The sequence below is a fragment of the Pleurodeles waltl genome, chromosome 4_2 (genome assembly GCF_031143425.1).
Source record: "Pleurodeles waltl isolate 20211129_DDA chromosome 4_2, aPleWal1.hap1.20221129, whole genome shotgun sequence".
Classification (NCBI taxonomy): domain Eukaryota; kingdom Metazoa; phylum Chordata; class Amphibia; order Caudata; family Salamandridae; genus Pleurodeles; species Pleurodeles waltl.
In genome coordinates this window covers 557,875,124-557,887,645 of record NC_090443.1, presented here as the reverse complement: position 1 = coordinate 557,887,645, position 12,522 = coordinate 557,875,124, and the positions used below count along the sequence as shown (strand labels likewise).

Sequence of the window (12,522 nt, the reverse complement as noted above, 5' to 3'; positions counted from 1 at the left end):
ATAGCCCCCTGATCAGCTAAGTTTTTCAATGAGATGTCTGTTTTTGAGGACCATAGGAATTGGCACAAAGATTTTGGTCAAGGCTACCTCAAGGGCATTATTGAATAAAGGACTTACTCAGTCTTCTCTATGGGAACACTTTCCACAATTGTTCATAAAGTCCACAGTGGACTCTGTCATAGTCACACTTTTACTAAATCTTGCGAGCTTCATGGTGCGTGTGGCAGTTTGACTGCCATTATTTTTTGCTTTTTTGGGTGGGGTATACTTGCGTTTCCATTACAATCACTCTGAGTGCTGCTAATTCCTAACTGCATTCATATACTATAGCAGTAGACCTGCAGCAACTACATTAGACTCACGCTTGTAACTCTGCTGATGGTAAAATGTGTGCCTTACTATTTTTATTTTTAATGAGTATTAAGTTGTCAGAAGATAAATCATGTTATAGGAGGGCTCCAACATGATCCTACCGTAACAATCAAAAAGACTTCACAGGTTTCAGTTTTATTTATTTGTTTGAGCTTTATTAACAGAATGAATAAGCTCCTAATAGCGGTTTATCAATCACCCCAAACTATACCAATGTCTGTGTTGCCAATATTTGTTGTTCATGTCAAGGTGCAGAACTTCTTGTCTTGAATTCTTAGACATTTAGGCCCGACTAGCTGATCCACAGTAACCAATGCCTAAAAAGGGATATATCCAAAACCTCCTTTCTATATATGTACCTGAATGTATATTTATGCCCAGTATATAGTTGTGTGTATTGTGATTGTTCATTATTATCTTTATTGTTAGCGCCTAAATGCTATAAAATAACACTATTAACGATACAGTGATAAATATGTGACCATTAAAAAGATCCTTAAAACAAATGGAAGCCTTTTAATTCATTAAAAATCACTACTGTCAATAGTTTCTTTTCGCATTGCAAATTCTGAGCCGTAATAGGCTTTAAACTACAGCGGAAGATAGGATTAGTTAGAAGATTGATTATCCTACAATAAGTGCACACTCATATGCACTTATGTTAACAGTGCTTTATTGTACCAGATAAATATCAATGACAGTTATGCAAAAATACCAACATGGTAAGTCGTTAACGTGGGGCAGACCATTCGACTGTATTCTTGTAAGAATCTAGCCATCCAGGATATGCATCTCTGGGACATATAATCACCGGATTATCCGTTCTAAAACAAAGTGCGCGTGCCGTGGTCAAAGTTACAATCGAGAACTGCTTGAACAGTGGTACAAGCTATTTAAAACGTAGGTGCTTAGTTTTTGTGCAAAACAGCAAAAAATGTGTTAATGTATTCCGACATTCTCCAAACCTTTATTCACAGTGATCGGACTTAAATTGGTTAGCAGCATTTTGGCCAGCTATAACAAAGTGCCTATGCGGAATTCTAAATACAAATGTCGTTGTATATGATGTGCAGATTTATTTGCATATTTTCTGTGCCCAGTGTCTGTTTAACTTGCAAAATATTAACAGTCAGGTTTGAGGAGCGTGCCAGTCCAACATGGGACTACAGTTTCCGGCTCCTAAAGGCGACTTTGACCAAATCGGCTGTAGCGCGATCGATAAAAGCTGGGTTGTACCAGAGATGACAAAGGCTCAGCTCGTTCAAGCAGTCTTTAACATGGATTGGCCGGGGGTTCTGTTGGAAATTGCCTGGGTGGATACTTTCAGAACTTCTTCAAGATATAACACACTATGACAGTTACGAATAAAATGTAGCCAATACAATCCCTGTGCTAGGGCACAATGTTGGATGAAAGCATCAAAGCCAACTCCACTGTATCCCCAGATCTCTGCAGCATAAACTGCTGCTGCTGCCACTTTTTGACTGTATACTTGTAAGATAATACTCAGGGAGTAGCAGCCGATTTTATACTAGTACAGCGTGATGGCGTTTGCTAGCGCTGTAAAGTATTGATTGCCTTTTTAATGTAATCACGCCAATTCAGTGCGTTATTAAAAAGGATCCCCAAATAATCATAGCTCGTAGCAGTTTTGACCACCTGTCCAGCTATCCTTGCAGGTATTCTTAGCGTGGGGGCAGTGAAATTGGCATTACTTCTGTTTTTGTGCATTGATGCATAGACCCTTATGGCTGCAAAAGCTCTCAACATTTTCAATAGATTTACGCATTTCATTCTGTGTACGTGTCAGTAATACTGTGTCATTCACAAAAATAAGAATGACTATACAGTATTTTTGTTGCCCAACTTCGAAACGCCCCGGTTTCCTCTGGGTCGAATTTCTTCAGTGTTCAAAAAGAGGGAGAACTGTAACAGGGCACGTACACAACTCTGCTGTAAACCATAACGAATTTGAAAGTAGAGGGCAAATTACCCAGTGTTTCCATAGCAGACACAGGTGCTCCTTTCCGTATGCAGGATTTTAAGAGCTTGGAGGATACATTTTCCACCCCCATTTTATCCAGTGATTGCCATAGTTTATACCTGTTGACCAAATCAAATGCTGATTTTACGTCTATACATGATAAATATAAGGAGGATTTGAGCACTTTTTAATGTCTAATACACCTTATATATAATTTGACCTCTTGATCAATGGTGCTGATGCACTTAGGGAATCCAGCCTGCATATCGATAAGTACATTATTTTCGTCCACCCCGGCTTTCAGCCTATTAAGAAGAACATAACTGAACATTTTCTCAGAGATGTTCAATAATGAGATAGGCCTAAAGTTGCTGGGTGGCAGCTTATTTTCTTTTTTGTTGAAGGGCACTATAATGGCAGTTTGCCATGAGGAGGTAATATAATTTCCCCCCGCGAGCTGCATAGAATATCTTAGACAGGACCTTTGACCGTCCCTTCAGACCTAGGATCAGAGCGAAACAGATCCACTGAAATGTGGATTGGCCATTTGCTCCAGAATAGCTCTTTCTATTACCAGCAGTAGAATGTTTAGCTCTTCAGTTAGTTTAAGGTTAGCAAGCCCTTCCGGGTGTGTCAGTTACTGTTATGCTGTACTGCCTTGTAGTAGTCCACCCAGGTCTGCGAGCAAATAAGATGGTCAGGGCTATTTGGGCCATCCCTGCATACTCTGGCAATTTGATCTATTGTTTTTCCCTTCTGCTGCCTTAATAAGATCATTCCACACTCCCTGCTGGTAGTTTGATTTATTCTTCCTGAACAGGGCTTTGTATTTGCCCCTTTCAATCTTAAATGCTAAATCATTTGGTGGTGAGCAGTGCGGGTTCCGTTATGTTTTGTGGACGTCTGACATGGCAGTTCTGCTCTCCTTGTCAAACCACCCAGTGGCATTATTTAATCCACCTTTATGCCTGACCACCCTCAGAGCAGACCAGAAGCATGTAAGCTTAGTTGATAAGAAAGCAGAGTTTACTAAAACCGCATTATGATCATAGTTCTTGGCAGCTTGGATGTTAAACAAATATTGTTCTAGGGACACCATCAACATATTCGTATCTACTAGTCAGGTATCCATATTCCATTTTATCACTCTCTTTCTGTTATCTGGGACAATACTCATGGTAAAGCACGTAGTACTTTAAAGTCTGGTCATAATTCTGCATATAAAACGCGAGGGCTGTGGTCGATCACAGGCCGCTGGACTACTTGCATGTTTATCACCACTTCCCATAGTTCATTTGGAGATAGGACATACTCAATTAGGCTTCTTCTTTTATTGCTTTGGAGTGTAGGATCCACATGACTGTCCGAGATGAAAAGACCATTTAAGAAGCTTAACTTAAAATTGGAGAGGAAGTTAGCAAAATATCTCCCTTTTCAATGTCTACTGAGTGGACTAGCGCTACCAAATTTGGCAGTGGATACCAAAGGTTGCCACCTTCTTCACCTGCTGCTTCGTTCCATGTGCAATCGGGCTGATAGATATTGAAGTCTCCACAAACTACCAGACAATACTTTGAACTGGGATTCACATTGCCTTCCTTCCATAAATGGCTTCCTGCAATACTGCTAGTTGGTCACAGATCTGCCATACTGATTTGGTTTCAAGCAAACATTTAAAACGTCCATTACAGAATGTGTTTTCTTGTCAACATTGGTCACTCTTACTCTTACTCTTACATAGTGGGGTCATACATGATGAAACTTTTGATGCCATGTAGTCCAAAATTGTTAAGATCCAGGTGGAGAGCCCCCCAGTTGCTCTCCCTCTACTGGGTCTAGTTGCTTGGCAAACTAGTGCAATTGTTATAATTGTTTTATTGGAAGCGTATGCCACAGAAGAAAATGGGAGAGAAAAAACATGCAGCCTCCTCAATGTGGCATTCATATGCTTCTAAGAGAAAATGTAAACTAAAATATAAAATTAGCCATCATATATCATTTTAAAAGAACTGTATAGATGCTGCCTATTAGGCAGGTATAATTAGAAAAGGTATACACACAATTTTTTTGTTTCATTGCACCTTGCAGGAAAATTATTCTTATTGGTGCAAAGAAAATAAACTATTGATTTTGATACACTGTAACTTTAAAATATAGTTTACACAAAACAGGACAAAAAATAAAAAAACAAGGATAAAGAATGAAACAGTGGATAGGTAATATAAAGTATTGGTCAAACTGCCCTGCATTCAAGTGTACTTTTTTATAGGCTAAGGTGCACCTGTAATGCAGCAAAACTGCTGTCACTCACAGATTAAGTGAGCCAGGGGCTTACGTGGGCTGTCCCATTGCCACATGCTGTGGTGCCTGTAATTAAAATATGAATGGGAGGTGAACAGATCAATGGATAAAGAAGGATAACCTAAATTCCTCCTCGTATATATCTATGTATTTTGTATTCATGTTTTTTTCTGATTACATAAGGCTGTTAAGAAGCTAAAACAGTCTCTTTTCCAGACCTAGAAAGTGAAAAGGAAGAGTAGGAGAAAGAGCTAGCGGTTGAGATCTGATGAGGAAATGTCAGAGCACAGGCAAAAAGCGAAAGTAGGTGGCACAATTGTACAAAAACAATTTCAAAGAAAGGCATTTGTCAGACTGGATTTGACAACACAGTGAATGCCATGTTAAATTACAAATTCAATGTGATGGATTTGTCAGCTTTGTTTATAATTATTCACACAATGATCCTATTCCAGTCATGCTATAGATAACATCTAATGTTGCTAAAGGAAAGGCTGCTCACCTGCGAGTCGCCCTACCTGAAGATAAACATAAGTATGGATATTGGTGTGATGTTCTATGGTTGTGGCGTTGGAATAAACATCATATCATTGTGGTAATATTTTAAGTCGACCTACATTGCTTCCCTGTGAATCTCCTGCTTTGACCAAACCTTACTCCATTCATACATACCTTTTTATTTGATCATCTATAAATAAACTCTAAATTATTCCAGGATTGCTCTTTACCGGGGAATATTGCATGGGACCAGAAAGGCCCAATCACAACCCATAATTGTATCACTACAGGGAATTCTCAGGGATACAGTTTATTTCAGAACATTGCATATCAGTTCCCTTTGCATGCTAGGATGTGGATTTTTTTAACTTTCAAAGAGATGGATTTAGAACTGGAAATATAATGTAGTTATTTATTTTTGTCTTGAATTTGCTTTTGTAAATCCTGTTTCATGTTAGTACATTACACTTGTCTTTATTTTTATGCAGCTCCTCCTGTCTGTCCTAGACCACCATTGGTTCCCCATGGTAAAGTTGTTGGTGATGTGAAAAATGAATATATTCTAGATTCATCTATTGAATATATATGCGACAAGAATCATGTTTTGGAAGGAACAAGAATGCTGACTTGCTTTGAAGGGAGATGGTCAGGAGATGTACCACAATGCATACGTAAGTACAGAAATACTTCAGGATACTAACATAATGGACAGGTTTCACAAATATTTTGTTGTGACTTACTCTTATAGTACTTCTGCCTTATTCCTGAATTCAAGAAGTGAGTCAGGTTTAGGCCAGGAGGATTCCTGCCTAACTGTCAGAATCAGCACTACAAAATTAAGCCATACCTACTCATTCCAAACTTTTTGTGAACTGGACCAAATATTTTGAATCAACCAGTGTCATTGATTTTGAATAATGTAGGCATTTATGTTTTTTCATTAGTGTTAAATAATTTGATTGCAGAACTGAAAGATAACAGCATCTGTGAAAATGCTTTGGAATTCTAAAGTACATTTATGTCCGTTTTGGCCGACACATGGAACTGTGCTTTGCAGATAGAATGAGAATCCATTCATGGAGAGTAAAGAAGTTTTTTAATGTGTCAGTGGTGGTCTTAGGTAAACAGTAGGCTTGTGTGTAATCTAAGTAATCTGATCCCTCCCGAAACGTTTGGGAAGATTAGATTAAATTACTCACCATGTGGAAAATGTTTTGGTCTGTTATCATATATTTTCTATGGAAAATAAGACTTCGCACAAAAGCGTTACTCAAAATAGCAGGAAGAGTCTGGCTCGAGCAGAAAATGTCTCTCTACATGAGATGTTCTGCTCAAATCTGACCACTAAGTGCAAATAATCACACAGAGGCAAGCACATAGGCAACACACAATTCATGATTACATGAGCTCACTGCCATGTAATAAAAATTACCCTCAGGAGTAGAAGACAGTAAGGCTTTCTCAGAGTAGATGAAATAGATTATCATGGTTATTTCCCATATATACAACCTACATGTGGATTTTGGATTGACTTACACGTATCGTTGATGGAAGTAGGCATTTACAGGTCTTATAATTTAGTTAAGCATCCAAAAAGACATGTTGAATTGTTTAGATTAAAGTGTAAGCCTGTAGTTCTTTACTAAATTTACACTTTGGTTGAAAACTGCACAAAATATAATTTTGGATTGGCTCAACATAGAAACATTATTAACCTGACCATTCCAGGGTTTAAAAGGGTCCCAAGTACAAATAAAATATTTGTCCCTATTTTTGCTTCTTGATACTTTTTGAGTTTTACAATATTTTACTGATGCAGCCCTAACGAGATTCAAGGTTTGCGTTACCCTGCTGGGCCATATTAATTAGTCTTGTAGCTAACTGACAGTTAAAACACCTCCTTTGGACTATAGGCCCTTTTGAGTGGGTGTAGCCTGGTCAAGGAAGGAAGTGGGATAGGAATCTGCTCTGCCCCCCATTGATTTACATCTTACATTATTTTTACTGTAGCTCTGAACGTTTTCCGAACTAAACTTCGTTAACTGTTACCCTGTAATTCATCTCATACATGTGGGTGGATTGTTGTTTTAGGGCACCTTTCTTATAGCTCTTCTGCAAATCTTGGCTCACTTAAGTTACCTGATATTTCTTCCTCTGTGTACATGCTATGTACGGCAGGGATTTCTATTTAAAGGACTGCACATGTGCTGTTAAGATGGCTTTGTGTTACACCACGGGTGGTCTGTAAACCTGCGCCATTTCTTTCTCGACCCGCTGTAAGGTCCGCAGTCTGCTTCTTGGGCCATCGGATCCATCGCAAGCCACTCATTAGGCTACGGTGTTCCCCTTTTGGCCTGTGGTGAGTTTGGGCGGCCCGGGATCGAACTGCTGACCTCGCTGCAGTCAACACATTTTCTTTGGAGTTCTTGGGGCCTTGTTCTTGCCTTCTTTTTCTTCATTTTCCTTCTGGAAATTGGGGACATATTTCTTCTTCCCAGAATGCTGTTCACCTCCCAGCATGCACTGATATCTTTTCTCTTTCCTCTTTCTAAAGGGTGTCCTTCCCAGTTTTCTCTATGGTAGGTTCCCAATCCAAGATGGCATTTTTCTTTTTTCCTGTTTCTCACTTCCTGTTGATCAGTATATAATGAGCTTGGGTTCTTTTCTTCCTTGCATTGCAACACTTCCTGTTGGTGGTCCTCGCTCCTGCTTGCCATTCCTGTGGAGTATTTCCTGCTTGTTTCTCTACCAGCTTCCTGTTGTTTCAGTCCTTGAAGTCCTGGTATCCTGACGCTCTCTCTATCCTGCTTCTTGGAGTACCTGTGTAAGAGTTTTTTTTCCTTTGGGTTTTTCCTCTGAGACTCCTTCTGGAGGTCATGGACTGCCTTGGCATCTACCTTGTCAGCAGCACTGTGGCTACCAGAAAGAGTCGCCCCTAACTCGGCCAGACCAGAATGTGCAAGACCCAAAGTCACACCCCAGTTCCAGCCAACAAGGGTGGTAAGAGAAGGGCAGAACGTGACACATTGCAGCTCATAGCAGTCACAGCACAAGTCCAAAATAATAAAAGTCTTTCTGCACATATCTTGGGAAGGTGTTGATCTCAGCCTTTGGGTGACATCTGGCCATTATTCCATGAGTGACTCTGCAATAATGTCCTGATCTATTCTTGTCCATTGGGTGATTTTTCCCGCTATACTGGTGGCTACCGTTACCTTGTAGTCCTGATGATGACCCTGACAAATTGTTCCCCGTAGGGTTGAAACATTGTATATATTTAGTAAATCACCAATACGCAACATTTTCACTGATGTCACTATTCACTATCACTGTGTCGTTCTTAGAGCACCTGTTATGTGATTTGAGGTAATGTATAAAATCAACTGTTTGGTTCCAACTGGTTGTTTCCTAAATATAACATTTGGCCTAGGGGATTTAGGATGTAATCCTCTCCCGAAAGGAACTGTTGTCTTGTTTGTTCTTGTATTTACTAGCCCATGTTCCCAGGGTTACATCGTTGTCCCATAATAGTTATGTACGTGAAAAAGTAAAGGCAATTGATCCACTGACTAGATGGACCGCACTCTGGAGTGGAGGGATACTCTGGACTTGGTTCCATGGAATGTAATGGACTCTTTCTCTAGGGATAGTGTTATTGGCCTCCCAACTAACTCTGGAGGGCAAGAGAAGGTGGATTTGCTGAGGACCCCACTTGAGCAGATTTCAAGGGACTCCTGTGGCTCATTCTGGGGAGATCTCCCCTGATGCATAATGAACACAGAGGTACCCTGTAAGAGGCAAGGAGGCTGTGGGGTTTGGGGAATTAATGAGGATGTGTAATCCACCTTGAGGGCCATGGAATGCTTCTGCTGAGAGACCAAGGACCAGAAGAACACTAGGGTCTGGCTACTCAAATAAAAGCTCATTTCACAAAGACCAACAGTGCCAGAGAAATTCCTCTGTCTTTGTCATTATATGCAGCTTGTCTGTAGTTTTCTGTTTAAACTCTTGAGGAGGGCCTATTCCTCAGATACTGGCTGAAAGGAAAGTTTGTGAGGCTGTGTGGAGTCTATCCTCAAAGACATTTCCATTTGACAGCCCATGTAGATTTCTAATCATTTGTAGTATTTAGTGTTGAGTACAAAATCACTTTTACTTTTTAAAATAAAAAGCTAAGAACTGATTAAACAGTGATTTAATAAGCATTGTTTGTTGCATTGCTGAGTTCTGAGTTTCTAGTCCATAGCATCTCCCCTGAGGAGGTCTTGGACTGGTCTGCCTATCTAACCCAATAATTATGTGCTGCAAAGGATAAGGATTACGTGGGACACCAAGACACTAGTGGTAAAAGATTCCAGTTGTTACAACTGGGGTCCATTACTTTCTGGATGACATAGGACCCTTTAACCAAGATTTGTCACATGTGTGAGCGCATCTTACTTTATCTGTTTAGTTATGTTAATTAGTAAGGGGTTGCGTCCTTAGGCCGATGGACCTTTTGACTTGTTTAAGATGTTCACACCATTAACTCTGTACATCACATGAATATCACCAAATAAACAATTCAATTCTTAGAGTCAGTAATTGTACACACCATAACCTATTTAGTCACAAATAACCACGCCTTTTATTATCAATTAGAATATTTATTTCCCTGGATTAACAATGCTAAGATCACATAAATTAGTCTCAAAACCACATGATAAAGATACAGAAACAACACTGGTTGACCGAAACGTCTGAAGAATCTCAACTTAACCAAAGCATTAATTACAAGACTCTCAATAGCGACAGTACAAATCAATAGCAATAGTAATTGCGCAATGGAAATAACATACATTTGATCAGCAATTGAATGTTGTCAGTTGTTTGTCTAAACAGATGAATAGAGAAAACTCCTCACTAACTCCAGATTAACATTAGCATGTTGGGCTGCACGCAAAAGTTTTAGTAATACAAATTTGGAAAACATCTAGCTATGGCTCTATCAAAAGCAGCAGTTGCAGTTGATACCTAGAAAACAAAATACAAATCAGCAATACCTCTCTCAGCATATACCTGTCCTTAAGGATGAGCAAGCGGCGTTGTCTTCATCAGGGGGACATCAGCATCAGGACAGAAAGGATAGGGAAAGGGTGGGGATGGTTCAGAATCGAGGCTCTAAGGTCTCCAAACCATCAAGATAATTTCTAAGGCAGGCAGCAAAGTGCTACAGGCTCTGAGCATTGAGCGCTAAAGTAAGCACCAGCATCATTGCACGGAGCATAAGGAATAAACTAAAAAATAACAAAATACCAGAAGTCAGTAGACAGGCTGGCAAGTATCAAAGTGACAGATGAGTCTCATAAAAGGTGTCAAAGGAATGAGCATGGGAACTCCAAGAACAGTACGGTTAAGCCAACGTTGTCCCACATTGCCATTGGACAGAAGCATCTTGTGAGAAACGGTTGTCCAATAATAAATTTATTCCAAATCAGAGATATACTGTCTTTCACAAGTCGATGATTGGTTCTTCTCCATTTGTGTACATCAGTCGTTACTATAAGAATCAATTTGTAGATCCTTCCGTCCTCTTTCAGTAGGCCCATTGTTAGTTCATGAGAGCATTGCTTTCCCATAAGCTTCGTGTCAACAGTTACAGTGATGTAGAAACATTCAAGTTCATGCACATTTCCTCTGAAGAAATACAGTTTGTTAATACAGGTTTTGGACAAGTTTAAGACTCAGACAAAGGATTTGTTATACAGTGGACATGAGATAATTTTACTAACGTTGCATTTTTCAGTATTTGGCAGACATCCCGTTTTAGCATGGGCCTCGCTAACTTGAGGCCTTTTAGTTAGCATATATAAAATTCCTAAAGTTTAGCTGTAAGTATGACAGATTACTGCAATTTCATATATATATATATATATATAAACTCTTAGTATATGTTAATACACTATTAATTAATAACTTCGTATATGATGATGGCCAATGAAGTAGGCACATTTCCAGTCACACGTTATTTTCTATGTTAATACATTTTTTATGTTAAATCAAATACAGGAATACATGAAATAATTATTAATGTTAATTTCAGCACTCACAATCCCTCCTCTGATGACTAAATATGTCATCACACTTTCATTTTAAATAAATGTATTTATTTTGTCATACAATTTTCTTTCAAAATGTTGTTTCTTGCATGTTTTAATTTATTCTTTTTCCCGTTTAATTTTCCCTAAATAATTTTTCCATTCTAATTTCCTCCCTCCTCTGATTCTTTTTCAATCTTTTCGTTTTAATCACATTATACAATTTACATATTCCCCATACTCCAATCAAACAAATTATACTAATCAAAATCCCTTGTATTATCTTCATTAAGATTCCTTTTCCCAGGTTGCCAAGCCAATTTCCCACAGAAGCAATTTCTTTGCCAACATTTTCCCAGACAGTAGGTTCAGTTAGTTCTTTCAAATCAGCTTTATCTTTGGTTAGATTGTTAATAAGGAATCTAATTGCTTTGCTGTTATCTGGTATATATGAACAGCAATGTTGCGGACTAAGCAGTTTACAAACTCCACCCTCCTTTGCTAAAAGGATGTCTAATGCAAGACGGTTCTGAAGAGTCCTAGCACTTACCGCAGCCATCTCTGTATCCATTAGTATAATGGCTTCTGAATAATCTATCAGCATGTTATCCACAATAGTAGACAACTTCTGAATTTTAATAGAAGTCAGAACAACTCCCACTGAGGGAATTATTGCTCCAAAAATGTCTCCAACAATGCTAGAAACTGAGTCTCGCTTTTGTCTTTTATGATGTAATTCAGTCATTTTAGGTAATTTGCTCAAGTCTTCAAGTTGGTACATTTTCGGAAAAACTATCCCTAAGTAACATGTGCCATACCATCCTCTAGGAAGACAGTAATATGCATTTGTCCCACAGATGTAATAAACTCCAGGCACTGCCGGATCCTGACCATTCAACATAAATGTCCATTTACTCTGAAACAAAAACACATGTCTGCATTCACTCGTTCCCACAAATATTCTATCTACAGAAGATTTAGGCTTATATATACAAAGCTTTCCTAAGTGTAGTGCAGCTAAAGCTAATTTCCCTTGTTTAGTTATGTCAGTAAATGCATAGTCATTTCCAGGTTTTCACGGAACTAATCCCTTTTCTATCTTTGCCTTTATTGCCCTTCTTCTATCATCTGTGTGATCTAAAAAGCTATTTTCTACAGGTGTGAGTAAGCATGTCAGGTTATTACGATGTGCAAATGCAGTTCCAAAGGTTAATGTAGGTTCAGATAATCCTCTCACTAATACTATGTCATTGTCTTTAGCTATTCTACTTACGTACCTAATTATAGGGA

At 38.9% G+C, this 12,522-nt stretch overlaps 1 protein-coding gene across 1 annotated transcript in view; it reads left to right on the top strand.

Annotated features, from left to right (window-relative positions):
- Window positions 1-12,522, top strand: part of LOC138293098 (complement factor H-like) — a 595,692-nt gene that overhangs the window by 363,266 nt on the left and 219,904 nt on the right. Inside the window, exon 17 of the mRNA XM_069232110.1 lies at window positions 5,644-5,826. Within this exon, the coding sequence (XP_069088211.1) occupies window positions 5,644-5,826 (183 nt within the window). The remainder of the gene's footprint in view (window positions 1-5,643; window positions 5,827-12,522) is intronic.